The sequence below is a fragment of the Panthera onca genome, chromosome A2 (assembly GCF_046562875.1).
Source record: "Panthera onca isolate mPanOnc1 chromosome A2, mPanOnc1 haplotype 2, whole genome shotgun sequence".
Lineage (NCBI taxonomy): Eukaryota > Metazoa > Chordata > Mammalia > Carnivora > Felidae > Panthera > Panthera onca.
In genome coordinates this window covers 107,463,306-107,478,718 of record NC_138340.1, presented here as the reverse complement: position 1 = coordinate 107,478,718, position 15,413 = coordinate 107,463,306, and the positions used below count along the sequence as shown (strand labels likewise).

Sequence of the window (15,413 nt, the reverse complement as noted above, 5' to 3'; positions counted from 1 at the left end):
GAGGGGAAAGGTAAGGTGTAACCTATTTTAAATATAATAAAATATTCTGTATTATAAATAACTTGACACTTGCAGAAACTTTTCATCATGGAAACAACATGACTGTACTTAACCAGCGCTATGTAAGAAGGATGGATAAGCAAGAATTTTATGGAGCTGGTGAGACAGCTTGCAATCTTGAGCTAAGGTAGTGACAGAAAAACCAGGTTTGATTGACATTACTGATAGCAGGTGCCAAATTGCTCTCTCATTGGGTTCAGGTGCTGGGGAAAAAGAAGTACCAGAAGTACCAAGAATGAATCTTAAGGTCTTTCTTGAGACACTAGATCATGTAATTAATCAAGATCTAGAATGTGAGATTATTGCAGATTTAGAAGTGGAGTGATAAAAACAGATATTACATAGTGATTTTGAAGAGTTTCTATCAGGAAACATAGTATGAATGTGTTTATAAAATATATGGTAAAATTTTCCCATGTATGTGAAATCTAACTTTAAAAAACTAAATTATGCTTTCAATTTCAGTATTTCATTTAAGAATACCAATATGGGATGTGTATCTACTTAGAAATGTTTGTACTGCATTTGTTTTACGATGATTGATTTCTTTTAGAAAAAAATTATTTAATATGTGCCTGTTGAGGGGGATCCGGGTGGCTCAGTAGGTTGAGCGTCCGACTTTGGCTAGTTCATGAACTTGCAGTTTGTGAGTTTGAGCCCTGCACTGAGCTCTGTGCTGACAGCTCGGAGCCTGGAGCCTGCTTCAGATTTTGTGTCTCCCTCTCTCTCTGGTCCTCCACCACTCACCCTCTGTCTCTCAAAAATAAATAAACATTTAAAAAATAAACAAAAAAAATACGTGCTTGTTGAAACAGTTTAGCAATTGTGTGAGCTGACTGATCAAGATGATTCTTTATGTGGCATAATTAAGCAGATGAGGTCACATTCTTTGATTACCTATACACATACAGCATGCCCAGTCCCATTTTATATGTGGGATAGTTTTCATATTGATTAGCTTGGCCCAATAACCTGTAAATTTCATAGGGCTCCATTAGGAGAAGGTATGTTAGTAATTTTATTCTGATATTCTTAAAAAATATATTTCAAATCTAATTAGCCAAATAATATTCAAAAGCAGGATGGAGAATATTCTAAATGCATATGCATATTTAGAATGCAAATATCATTTTTTCTATTATAAACTATATTACTTGTATATTGGCTACTAAGCCTCTTTTCAAAGAACCCTAAGTTCTTATAAAAAACTGTATGTCTAATATTATTAATGTAAAATTTTCAAATATATTTAGTTACAACCATCTATATAACTATTTAAACATTGGGGAGTGTCACTCAATGTCTTTTTTTTTTTCCATATTTTCCTTTTTATAGAATTTACAGAAAATTCCAGTATCTACTAAATCCTCGTCAGGTTTACAGTCTTTCTGGAAACGGACCAATGCCAGGGTAAGTCCAAGGAAAATATTGTTACCGTTAACTCGTTTAATAGTAATTAATACATTACGCAGCCTGATGTACCTAGAGACAGTGTTATTTGAATACACAGCCAGATTAGTATACAAAAAAACAACAACAACAACAACAACATTGAATATCAACTCTATAACAGTAAGCAGTGCAGATGCTATTTTTCAAAATAGTCTGTTTCCAGCACATATTTTTCCCTTTTAAGTACCGTGGAGTACTGTTACTATCACCGCTAATCGCATACACTCGCTTGCTGGCTGCCTAAATATCCAGACCATCTGTCTGAAGAACTACCGCCTCTTCCTTTCCTTGTTACATAGCGAATGAAGATCTACCATAAAGAAGAAGCTAGCTCACAAAGAATAGAAATCATAACATGATTGTTTCCTTTACCACTTGCAAAATCTAGTGACTATCACTCTTTTCCAAGATCCTTTATTCATAGGTAAGGGGTAGTAAAATACGTTTATTTTTTCCAACAGAGCCATGTGGTTTTGATACACTGAAGTCACTCATCATTAATTTGGCCTAGTTTACTAGTAATTTCCACTGACCTGTTTTCTCTCCCAACATGAGAGTAAACCTTAGACCAGATGAGGTGGTAAGAGGCTTTATCACGCTTACATGAGCTTCTTTTGAAAAAAACAAGAACAACAGCAATAAAAATACATCAGTGTGATTGGAATAAGTCTTCCAGGTTTTCCTCGGAAACCAGAAACCAAATATTGAAATTGGATGGTTTTAAATGCTCAGAAGAAAATGTATAGCATTGTGTCTTATGTTAAATAAAGGTAAATAATACACAGCTAATTAGCACAGGCACCCTTAATATATTCATCTCTTTCTTCCACTCCCTGCTACCTGTTGTCCAATGCCAGCTGAGCAGTGATCTGTAGAACCTCCTTGCTGTCAAAGGCAGGATCATCATAAGCATTTAGTTCAGAACAGTGTCTTTGTCAAGATCCAGACTCCAGGATCTACAATATCATGATCAGATTTTTGGCTGCCTGAGCCACATACAGGAAGTCCCAATCGAAAGAAAGCGAAGCAAAGTCTTGCTATTAACAAGGAAGCTTAGTCAGGCGTGGCTCTTTTTCTCGTTCTTCAATATTCTCTAAATTTTGAAGCAGTAGCTCTTATTCTGCAAGATTAAGCAGTGATGTATTCAAAAATTTAGCCATTCCAGGACCTCTTTAGTTCTATCTAGATCAGTAAGTCCAGGATTTTCCCGTATTTCATAATTAAATGCAACGCCCACTGACTGCTAATTACAAACCTCTGTGTCTTCATTGCCTTTTTCTCTAAAATGAGTACCTGCCTCATAGAATAATTATAAAGTGAAATGGGATGATGCTTATGAAGCATATAAGACTAGGCTTACTACATATATCCTCAACTAATGTTATTTATTATCAGTACTATTTACAGTAATTAGTTAATAATTACATGTTTGAAGCTCCATATCAATGCACTGCAGTAATAATGATTTTAGCCTTGTTTCCTCATTTCATTTTTTCCTATTCCACTTTAAACATGTACAACATGTTTCCTTTCACTCTTTTAGTTTTAGCCATCATATTATCCTGCACTCTATTTTAATATATTGAAAAAATAAAAAATAATGTATGTACTTCTGAAAATCTACACTCAATAAATATTACTTAGAAAATATGTTAAAGGCCCCACTTCAAGCACTAATACTCCTCACATATTACCACTTCAAATTGTGTGTATCCTACCAAAACTTCTTATGGGAACATAAAACCTAATGTATATATATGATGTATTTACATATAATATATTCATATATATAATGTATTCATACACATATATGTTTTATAGATGAATAGATTTTTTATGTAACTTGAATATAGGTCTTTTATTGCTCTGCAGCTTGCTTATTTTTTACTCAAAAGCATACGATGGATGTTGTTCAAGTTGAACAGATATTCATCAGTTTCATTATTTTGAAGAGATGTACAGTATTCTGTAGTTTTGTTCACTGTCCCATTATTGATAAACATTCAGATTGTCTGTGCTTTTATTACCAAATATGTTAAGTTGACATTATTACCAAATATGTTTATTACCAAATATGTTAACATTATTACCAAATATGTTAGGTTAACATTTATCAGTTTATTTATGTTTTTGAAAGCATATTAAAATATTTTCATAGAATAGGTTGATAGTAGGTAGAATTGCTTTGTTGAGAATATTTTCCATTTTAATTGTGTAAGGTTCTGCCAAGGTTCTATACAAAAAGCTTGTATTGGATGATAATCCCAGAAGTAGTATATGAGGCTTATTTCCCACCATGTTCTTTAAATTGACTATCTTCAGTAATTTCTATTTTTGCCCAATGTGACAGGTGAAGATATATTTGTGTAATTTTTATTTGCATGCCTTTGATCAATTACAAAGTTGGGCATGGCATTAATTAGATTGCTTTTCTATGAACAACAGAATGAAGTTACTCCTAGAATTAATTGAAAAATAAAAGAACTCTGTTTTGTTAAAGATAGGGATCAGGACAATTTGAGGGCACGGAGAAGCATGGATAAAGGACAAAGTCTGTGGGAATTATTGCTGAGAGGAATTGGTTGCAGTTGCTTTTGGTATTCTTATATCTCTGCTCAAGATTCATATACCATGGAGAAGTATATTTATTGGTTTCTCTTGTTTCCCAAGGCACAGCCTTGACTTGTTTAGGATGGGCCATCTTGACTCACAGCCCTGTCAAGGTTCTATCTAAATGGCTTATTCCCTCAAAGATATAGGAGGATGCTATAACCTGAGGATGACAGGTGAATTCTCAGAGGGAATAAGCAGTAGGTGTTCAGCACAATCCAGTCATTGGGTTGTCCAATATCCCTTCTTTTGTGAACATATTTATTGAAAAACAAAATTATGCCATTCAGTATATTGCCTTTACTAAATATACAACTGAAAACACACATTCTCCTAAAATGTAGACAATGCAGAGTCTCATATATCCCACTCTCCATCCTGGTTTGCTGGAAACATCTGTGGAGATGACTATTTTCTCCTCTCTTTCTCTACATTTGCACTTAACATACAAAAATGTAAGGGGAAAGTTAAAATGTTTAATATGAATTTAATGGAATGATGCTTTTAATAATAAAAGGAATGGGACACATGTAAAGTCTCTGTCCCTGGTTTTGTAACTGGTTGAAAGTTGTAGTTGAAACTTAAAACATTTTTCCTGCCTATATGTTTTTACCCAGTGCAGTTACCTGTTTTTCCCTTATAGTTTTGAGACATTGGTAGTATTGTTTCTATAGGACTGAATTAGTCTTTCATTGACCCTTACTGAAAGACATGGGGATATATGACAGTATTTATGTTAGCTATCAAATATTTCCAGGTTTCTTCCCAGGCATTGATTTTAGTGTACTTCCTTTTCCCTTGCTATTTAGAATGTCCATATGGGTCTCTCACAATAAACTGTGGCAGAAAGTAGATATTCCATGCTTTCTTTTCCTTTGCCAGAGCAACCAGCAGTATTCTAGATATTGGCTCTTTTGTTAGCTTGTATCACGGAGTAAAGAGAGGGAGAAAGAAGAGAGGGAGACACACACACATCACCTTACTCATGATCCCCATTGAATGGAGGATAAATAAGCCTCTGTAAGGTGATGTCTCTAAGATTTTGGGTTATTTGTTATTATATGTAACCTGGCCTTTCATGACAAACCAGTGATAGAGGAGAGATCTTATTAGTACTCTCTATTCCCATTGTGCAGCCACAAACCTATTTCTCCTTGAGAATCAGAGTCAACTACATCAGTTGACACCATATCTTTTTTGTTTGTTTGTTTGTTTGTTTTTTGTTTTGTTTTGTTTTTGCTTGTTTGTCTAGTGGTGTGAAAAGCCTCAAAATGTTCAGGTGTCAATCTTAGCTTCTAATTCACTGAAAACTGTATTGTCTCATATGGCAGCATTCTTCGCTGAGGTGTTAAAACATCTACATGGGGGCGCCTGGGTGGCTCAGTCGGTTGGACGTCCGACTTCAGCTCAGGTCACGATCTCGCGGTCCATGAGTTCGAGCCCCGCGTCGGGCTCTGGGCTGATGGCTCAGAGCCTGGAGCCTGTTTCCGATTCTGTGTCTCCCTCTCTCTCTGCCCCTCCCCCGTTCATGCTCTGTCTCTCTCTGTCCCCAAAATAAATAAACGTTAAAAAAAAATTAAAAAAAAAAAAAAACCAAACATCTACATGATGATAGTTCAAAACCAAGGGGATGGGAAGCAAAATTTTTAAAATGTATGTACGAGTCAGTGTTCTTCAGAGACAGAACCAATAGGTTATATATAGAGAGATTTATTATAAGGAATTGGATTACCTGCCATGGGAGACTGACAAGTACAAAATCTAGAGTTGATGTTTCAGTCTGAATCTAAAGGCTGGCAAGATGCTTTAGAACCAGGAAGAACCAATGTCCTAGGTTGAAGGCCACCAGCCTGGTGAGTTCTCTCTTTTATTCTGCCTTTTATTCTAATTTGACCTTTACTTAATTGGATGAGGCCCACCCACCTTATGGAGGGCAATCTCCTTTACATAGTCTACAGTTTAAGTATTAAGCTCATCCAAAACTCTCTCACAGAAACATCCAGAATTATGTTTGATAAACTATCTGGGTACCCCATGGCCCAACCAAGTTGACCATAAGATTAACCATCACAGTGAGTCTTAAATATAATTGTAACTTTAATCACGTAGGTTTAATCACTTAAGTTTAATCACCCTTTGGCCCCAGACCATGTTTTTTTTTGCAACATGAGTAAGCATTGTCATATAGTTTAGACCATGTGCTACATCAGTTTCTAGTACACCATTTAAGTGTCCCCACTGATTCAGTGACTGAGTCTTTAGTAGGATATTTCACTGTTCTGTTGACCAACTGCTTCTGCCCAATAAAACACAAGATAAGGATTTCAAGTCTTAGGGGCATCAGCCTACAGTCTTTCCTCTTTCTCTGTGAAAGGAATTTTTTGAGAGGAGATAGCAGTATGTGACACACTATGGTAGTGTGTGAGGCATTCAGTAACTCAATTGCTATAACCATTGACAGAAACATAATGGGAAGGAAAAGTAAATCCAGTTGCTAGAATAAATGTCTAGTACAGTGAGGCAAAAGGCTGCAGTACCATTATGGAAGGAGTCAGATGAATTTAGGCTACTCCTAAGTAGTTGTTTGAGTCCATTGAAGTAAATCAACACATTGGAATTCACTCATCGGTTTCTTTGATGACAACTTAGCACTCCTGAGTCTAACTACCCTTCTTGTTTAAGATAAATTAATGTTGTTTATCTCTTCCATCACCTCCACTTCTACCAACATGAACATGAATCTTTTTCTGCATACTCATTGGGAATAACTAAGATTCCTTTGGGTCATTTAAAGTCCCAACTATGGGTTCATTCTGAGAAGTTCACTTATATAAGTTTTCTTGCATTACTAATTCTCCATTATTATCCTTTCCAAGTCCTTTATCATGTAAGACATCTTATCAGCAGGGCTGTTGAATTGTTGTATTTCATAAACTTTGGTCAACATTCTGTCCAGAAAAGGTAGACTACAAATTTTATTGTTTAAAATACTGCCCTCTGGTCAGCTGGCTTTCTTTTCTGTTCCCAGATTATTCCCCCTTCCACAGGAGTCTACTTCATGTTACTTCTGATATATCATGGAGAGGCCCTGGCAAACCAGTTTATTTTATCCTTAAAGAATGAGAATTAAAAACATGCCTCTGAAGGTGGGGGGGGGGGGGCGGGGGGTGTTGAGGCAGTGCCTGGGTGGCTGATTTGGTTAACTTTCCAACTCTTGATCTCAGCTCATGTTTTGATCTCAGGGTTGTGAGTTCAAGCCCCATGTTGGGCTCCACACCCAGCCTGGGGCCCACTTAAACAGAATCCCTATGAGGACACAGATATGGGACACTCCTTTAGAGTGGTGCAGAGTTTAGGCAGATTCTGATTATCTGGGGGTGATATCAAGCATTTGAATCTCTTAAAATCTCCCCAGTTGATTCTTTGCAGGCAGCATGGAGAATCATTGAATAAATAGATAAGTTGCTGTATAATAGGTATTATAGTCCAGACTGATATGGTACAATTGGGGTAATTTCCCAATTAAATTATAGTAGTAGTACATTCTTAGTAATAAGCCTTGTGCATTACCATGTTTGCAGGTTGTCGCATATGGATGAATCAGTAACCCATAATTATCTCTTTAGATCAAAGTTCAAGTTCAAATTTCAGAGAAAAATTGTCTCATTGGCCTGGCTTTGGTCACATGCCTATTGTTTGATTCAATACAGTCGGTTTCCTTGTTTGGTGTATCTACCAAAACCATTCCCAGCAGTATGTTTCCCCATAATCAAATAAGGCCAAAAGAACAGATGCTCCAAACAAGTTTTTTTTTTTCTTATGTATACCAAAGTGTTATATTTCTTGTGTAAAGCATATGCTCTTTTATTTGCCCATTTTCCTTTTGATTTATTTGTCTTTTTTACGTTCATTTTAAGATCTCATTGCATAAATATTAACACCATCATTTTATATGTGTTGCAGATGCTTTCTTCTAGTTTGCTCTGTGTGCTTTCAATTTTTTTTATTTTCTTCTTTTTTTTGTCCATATAAATATTCAAAATTTTATCTACTAATTCTATGCAGAACGATGTCTCTATTTTATAAGCTTTAGAAAACTCTTTCCTCAAGTTGAGATTATGAAATGTTCCTGTATATCTTCTTTTATTACTTTTACATTTTGTTTAAGGTTCTGACCTTTAATCTTTAAAGATTGAATTTTCTCTTAGAAATGCATTGAAAGATATGGATTATATAGACATGGAGCACATTTTCCACCTCAAAATGAAATGTAATTGTCTCAACCAAAGCTGTTCATTAGTCCAACTCTTTCACCACTGCTTTGACATAATTTCACATATGATGAAATAATATATATGTTAGAGTATTGCTGCCCTTTGCTCTGCTTTGTTGGTGTTTTGATGCTAAGGATAGAACATTTTATATACTCTATCTCCCTAAATATTCTCTCAAAATTTAGTGACATTTACTCTTCCTATTTATTGCCTCAAGTAAAAAAAATAAAAATAAAAATAAGGGCACCTGAGTGGCTCAGTCAGTTAAGCATCTGACTTTGGCTCAGGTCATGATCTCATGGTTCAAGGGCTCAAGCCCTGTGTTGGGCTCTGTGCTAACAGCTCAGAGCCTGGAGCCTGCTTTGGATTCTGTGGCTCCCTCTCTCTCTCTGCCCCTCTTCTGCTCTCTCTCTCTCTCTCTCAAAAATAAATATTTAAAAATTTTTTTTAAAATAAAATAAAATAAAATAAAAAGGTTTGAATGAAATTGCATTGAATTTCTAGTTTCTTTTGGATCACTTTTGAGAATGCTCTGTTTCTATACATACCAATGCCCGCACTGTGTCCCCAGTGGCAGACCAGTACTTCCATGGAAGAACTGTTTCTCTGTTATTATCCTGGAGGCAAATGCCACTGGTAACTGCTCTTGATGGGGACGCTGAGCAGGCTATGACTGACCTGCTCACTTGTTGTAACTCCTGCCCCTCCTATTTCTAGCTGTGCTATCCCTGATCATGGCTTTGTTACCAGAGCTGCTTTTGCAGAGGTTCCCTTTCACTGTTTTACGTTGGGAACTGTTCCATTCTGTAAGGTCTCTCTACTAATCTAATATTCCTTTTGATTTAGACTCAACTTTGTTTTTGGTGCATTACTTTCCAACTGGTATCATAGATGTACTTAAAATAAATTTATTTTGTCTGCCACCATGAGCTTGCAGTTATTCATTCTTTTAATTCCCTTTCTTCCCCATTTTTTCCTCCTTACCACACCAGTCTGTAAAATCTTTATGTATGCATCTCTTCTCTCATCCTATCTTTATTTATTTTTTCTTTTCTAAAACTTCGTTTATAGAGTTGAAACTTTTCTTGATGTATTGGAGCTCTGCTAATCCTTAGTGTGAGTTATTTAGTAAATATCAAACTCTTTGGACATTTCCCTTTTTATCTTAAATTGTTTTCAAGACAGAAGTGGATATTTGTTTGTTTCCATTATATATCCTTATATAAATTCTCTCTGATTCTATTCTATTAGTGGTCTCTAAAATTAGTATCTATGTCATAAAAAAGGTTTCTTCCTGATAATGCATGTTGTTATCTGATTGAAAACATTATTTGCAGGTGTAAACTAGTTGGAAAAGATGAAATATACACTATATATATTGCTTTCTGGTCAGAGAATGAGGAGGTGTTTTTTTCCTTCACAACACTGAAATAAATATGCTCATCTTGAGCTGTTACAACAACTGCATATGCTAATGTGGCCTATATAAAGTCAATATCAAGTTTTTGTGTACTTGTGACATGGGTTTTTCCTTTATAACTCTAAAGCTTTGTGAAAGTACAAATGGTTTATTTTAGTCTCATATCATCCCTAAAATATTCTAGGAAAAAAATCAAGTATTTATTGAAATGAAATAAAATAGAAGATAAATCTTTTAAAATCATGTAAATTATTTTCCAGATTGTTAGAATAATTAGGTATAATGATTTTTTTTATGAAAGTGCTATATATAGAAATGTTTGGTTTCACCTACCTGAACTAAATGCAAAACATATACAATATTAAAAGTAAAAGTTAACAGTCTACAGATTCTCATATTCCAAGTATGCATACTTGCATAGTGAAAAATTTTAATATATTTTCCTATTACAATAAATGTGTAACTTAGGAAAGATTAACAGATTCCACGAATTGTATTTACTACTTTCATAATTTAAGATATAATTTTATATAACAAAATTTCTACCATATTTTATGTAAATAAAATCCATCTTGAATCAGAACCGATGACCTACTACATATGTCTCTTGTTATGAAACCTTGTTATGTCAGGGAGCTAAACAAAAATCCTCAGAAGGCTGAGAAAAAGATCATAAAAATTCAATCCAACTCTACTGGAAATATCCAGAAAAATAATGTTGCTGGTTGTAAAAAATTGTTGGCAAAGTAAAAATAAAGCCCTTCTCTCACCCTTCCAATTCTTATGATTAACCCTATTTTATGATGATTTTGTGAGCTACAACCCATCAATTAAATGTGTGAGCTTAATGCTGTCTTTATCACTAGAGTAAATGAGTTTGAAGTCGATTTTTTATTAAAAATCTATGGGTAGTAAAGGTAACAAAACAATGTGCTCCTACAATTAACAAAGTCATATAATCACCTGCCTTAAAGAAGAACTCCCCAATTTGGGGTATTACAACTTTATAGTCACTTTCCACATATATCAGCAAATGAATTATGACTTGAAAGATGTTGAAAATACTGAACTTTTGTTATCCATCTCACAAAGAATGCAATACTCGTTGGCTGAATAGCAGTTATACTAGAGACCCATGTGATTCTAAATTCCTTGATCACTCTAAAAAGAACAGTTTCACATGAATTGGCTGTTAGAAATAACCAATTCATTTATCTATATGCCTTAACCTGTTTTTTATTTTATCCCATGAAAGAAAAGTTTCTAATAATTACCAAACTAGTTTATTTGAGTATTCACAATTTGCTAACCTGCCCAGTGTCTTTTCTGGTACAACTTTTCCCATCCACCCCAGGCAGTTAAAGGACACGTCCCTACTAATGAGTGAAAATGAGATAACTCTCAGTGGGCAGTGTAATCCATACCAAAAATAGAATAACGATGCAACAGCTAAGTAAAAAGTAAAACATAGCTCACTAATCAAAACAATGATAGTGACATAAATTGATTCAGTATATATTTATTAAATGGCTAACAGATGTGAGGAACAAGTCTTAGAAGTGCCAGTCCAGTTTGAACAAAGAGATAACAGTTTCTACTCACATGGCTTTATGTTTCAGTGGAGGAAGACAAATTAAACTAGCAAACTATACATTACGTAAGCAGAGAAAGTAAAGGGAATATACATGGGTAGTGAGTGGTCTGTTCTTTTATATAAGCTGAGCAGGGAAGAAGTCACCAAGTATAGACATGAAGGAGATGAGGGAGCAAGCCATTTGGCCATCTCATAGAAGATCATTTAAGGTAGAGGGAGGACCAAGGAGAAGAGCATCAGGATGGGACAGTATTGACATGCTTGGGGGAGATTAGCAAGATGGCCATGGTGACTGAACCAGAAAGGATAGAAATAGCATAGGAAAATGTTACTGAGGGGCCAAATCACATAGGGTCCTACAGTTATAGTGAGTATGATAATTAGATTTACCCAGGACTCTTCTGGTCTATTCCTGGTTTTCCAGCATCCATCCCAATTTAGTATTTGCCCAGGAATTTTGCATTTTTAATTTAAATATTATCATTAATCAGTACATTATAGTAAACTCTGATGATGATGAGTTTGGGAGCTCTACTGTATATCCAGTCTCTGCCATGTTTTCCTCTAGTAGGGTAAAAGATACATACCTGTCCAGTGAATGGTGTTCACGCTTCAGTATGTAATCATTACGTCTGAAACATTACCAGAAAAAAAACCCCTCTCTTTTCCTGGTCTTTCCCACACACAAAGACAAGCAACAATTTCTTCTGAAGTACAGTATGCAGTGAGTTCAAAAATAAAATTAAATGTTCAGTAAACACCCTGTTGGCTAACTGGTCTACCAGCCCCTTATGCCTTGGCCACTGCCTCCTATCCCCTTGTGAGATGCAAAGGAGAAGAAATGTACCAATCAGCAATGTCAGTGGAAATTGGGGGAAATCGTTGGTTAGATGTGTATTAAATAAATGTGAAGAAGAGAAGTTGAGCAGCCCTGCCAAGAATTTTAGTGAATAGTTTGAATACTCTTCTTCAGTATTTTCTTTAACTAAATATGTAGTCTGGGGGCACCTGGGTGGCTCAGTCAGTTAAGCGTCAGACTTTGGCTGAAGTCATGATCTCCCATTTCATGGGTTCAAGCCCTGGGTCAAGCTCTGTGCTGTTAGCTCAGAGTTTGGAGTCTGCTTCAGATTCTGTGTCTCCCTCTCTCTCTGTCCCTCCCATGCTCATGCCCTGTCTCTCTGTGTCTCTCAAAAATGAATAAATGTTAAAAAAAATAAACATATAGTTTATAAATATTTGTTTGTAATAGTTTTCTTATTTTGTAATAAAACTTTTAAACAAAAAGTAGCTAAAAAATCAATACAAATATTAAATGAAAAATTCAGGTCTGAGTTTCTATTTTCTCAGAAATAATTGATTATGAATACATAATTTTTATGGAATACTTACCAATATATACCATCGACAATGGGAGCTCTAGTGATATCATTGACCATATTTAAACTGTAAGCACAAATACACTGTAGAAGCATCAGTATCTGCTTCAAAATTAATAGCTAATTATCTTCTCAAAACAACCATTTAAACTACAGAAAATCTCTTTGCCTATCACTCTTTGAAGCATGACTTTTCATTTAGATCAAATGATTTTCCATATTATTGTTCATGTACAATTCCACGTTTTCTTGTGTGTGTTATAAAGGAAGTTATTAACTTAATATTTTGGCAGAACTTTAAATGATTAAGCAATGCCTGTGTGAACTATTTTTCCACTTTTCCATTTCCTCTTCAGTGTAGTTGGGAGACTATGGAGACTGCTATTGTCAATAATAAACTTCTAGATGTTAAATAAAGCCCTGTTTATTTTTAAAAGTTTCCTCTCCCTTGGATATTAGGAAATAATTGTATCCAATTTCTACAGTTGCTGCTTATGTAACTGGATACATCCTTCCTGGTTCATCCCTTGAAAATTATATCTTCCTAGAATTTCATATTCAGAACTCTGTTTCATGCATATATGCTTCCTTAACTTTATAATAATAAAATAATGGTGATTTGTTGGGCATAGGTCAGGAATAGGTAGGTCAAAATACAACAAACTTATCACTTGGGCATTTTCTCCATTTACAGATAAGGAAGCTCATGATCAGATGATTTAAATAATTTGCTCAAGGTTTTAATCCCAAAAAAGAGAAAATCTTTGTCTGCTGTATTCCATCACAACCCTTTTAACCTTTATTGTATGTTCCCTCTTCTTACTTCCTTTCTTTATTTTGATCATCAAAATATATTTGGATTGTTTCTGAATATTGCCTTCCATCTCAAATTTCTTTCTGCAGTCCCATATAGATTTGTACAACTTCTAGACAACATTTCCAGGTTAGTATCCTGTAGATGTCTCAAATTTTGCATGTCTAATATGAAACTATTTTTCCCCTTTCTCAAACTTGCTCACTGACTTCTATTCCATAATATGATGAATAGCACTGTCCCTTCTCTTCTGACAATGCATTATTTCACACTGTCCAGAATTTCTGATCTAATCACTTTCCTGGTATCCTTTATTCACCCTTCTTATATATTAATCCTTCGCTCACATCCTGTTCCCAGTTCATCAGAGAATTAACTTACCTTGATATACTCCTCAATTTAATCTGCATCAACTGCTCCCAGAGAACTTTCTATTGTGACCTGAACTGTGTGTTATTTTGTCTGCTTTCTCAACTAAACCAGTCAGATACTGGAGGCAAGGACTCTATCTTGCTTTTTGGTCTCTGGAATCTAACTCCGTTCCTGGCACACAGTTGTAGTTAATAAATGCATATTAAATAAAGGGATCAATGCAGGTGCTGTGTCATTCATAAAAGTTACTTTTCTCAGTGTATAAATATTCTATTAAATGTAACTCTCTTAGACATTTATAACTATTCTTTTGTATTTGATCCCTGTCAAAGTATTTTTTTTCTTCCATAGAAGTTCAGATGTATTTCATAATTCACAATACCTTCTTACTTCACATTCTAAAATTAACTTGGTGGAATGATCTAATGCATATAAAAAACTCATCCTAATTACTACTAATAAAAGCATTAAAATGACAAAATGGATTTGAGTAGATTTGCCAAAAAGACCTAAGCAACCTAATCATTTTTGGTGTTACATTTTAGGAGTTAATTTTAGATAATGTCCTTTGGACCACAGATGATACCTTTGTGCTTTCCAACTGGAAGTATTAGGAATGAATTCTTCCAAGTTAACTTCTTTGAACGATCAGGAAATATGTGTGATTTCTGGCTAAATTAAAACTCTTCATCATATTTTTCTCTTCATTCTTCACTTCAAAATTTTCAGTCTTTTCTACTCATGTTGTAGTCATATAATTATAAACTTAGAAGAAATATTTAAATTACATTTTCAAACATATGCATATAAGTAGGCAAACTGTATATGTGTATATATTTATGTATATATGTATTTAAACATGCACACATACACACACACACACACACACAAACACATTAGGATTTTGAGGGATGAAGACACACGTACCTGGCCATAATGTTCATTGCATATTTACAGTACTAAATATAGTTAGATAAATACTGAGTCAAATCACCTACCTCCCATTCTAATGCAGAAAACTCTTAACATGTAGAGATGAGAGGAAATGTCTAAAAAAAAGTCTAAAAAAAAAAAGGTTGTTTTATGTTCCTCAGCTACTTGGTCCTTAAATACTAATTTATGTTTATATATATTTAAGAAATCCTAAATCAGTTGCTATTTTCTACATACCAGAATAAGTATATTTTAAAGTAAGATCTTTGTAGAAGTACTTTATTATACAAATGAAATCATGAATAGTTTCAGTAAAAGGCCAAAATTATTTTAGCTAACTATTTGTTTTTATTCATTGAAAAATGATCTAGGGGCGCCTGGGTGGCTCAGTCGGTTAAGCGTCCGACTTCAGCTCAGGTCACGATCTCGCAGTCCGCGAGTTCGAGCCCCGCGTCGGGCTCTGGGCTGACGGCTCAGAGCCTGGAGCCTGCTTCCGATTCTGTGTCTC

General features: G+C 34.8%; 1 protein-coding gene across 12 annotated transcripts in view; it reads left to right on the top strand.

The window, feature by feature from the left end:
- DGKB (diacylglycerol kinase beta) overlaps positions 1–15,413 on the top strand; it is a 725,288-nt gene that overhangs the window by 262,701 nt on the left and 447,174 nt on the right. For all 12 annotated transcript variants that reach the window (XM_060632583.3, XM_060632585.3, XM_060632581.3 and 9 more), the window contains one exon: positions 1,396–1,470. In XM_060632583.3, coding sequence (XP_060488566.1) covers positions 1,396–1,470 — 75 coding nt within the window. The remainder of the gene's footprint in view (positions 1–1,395; positions 1,471–15,413) is intronic.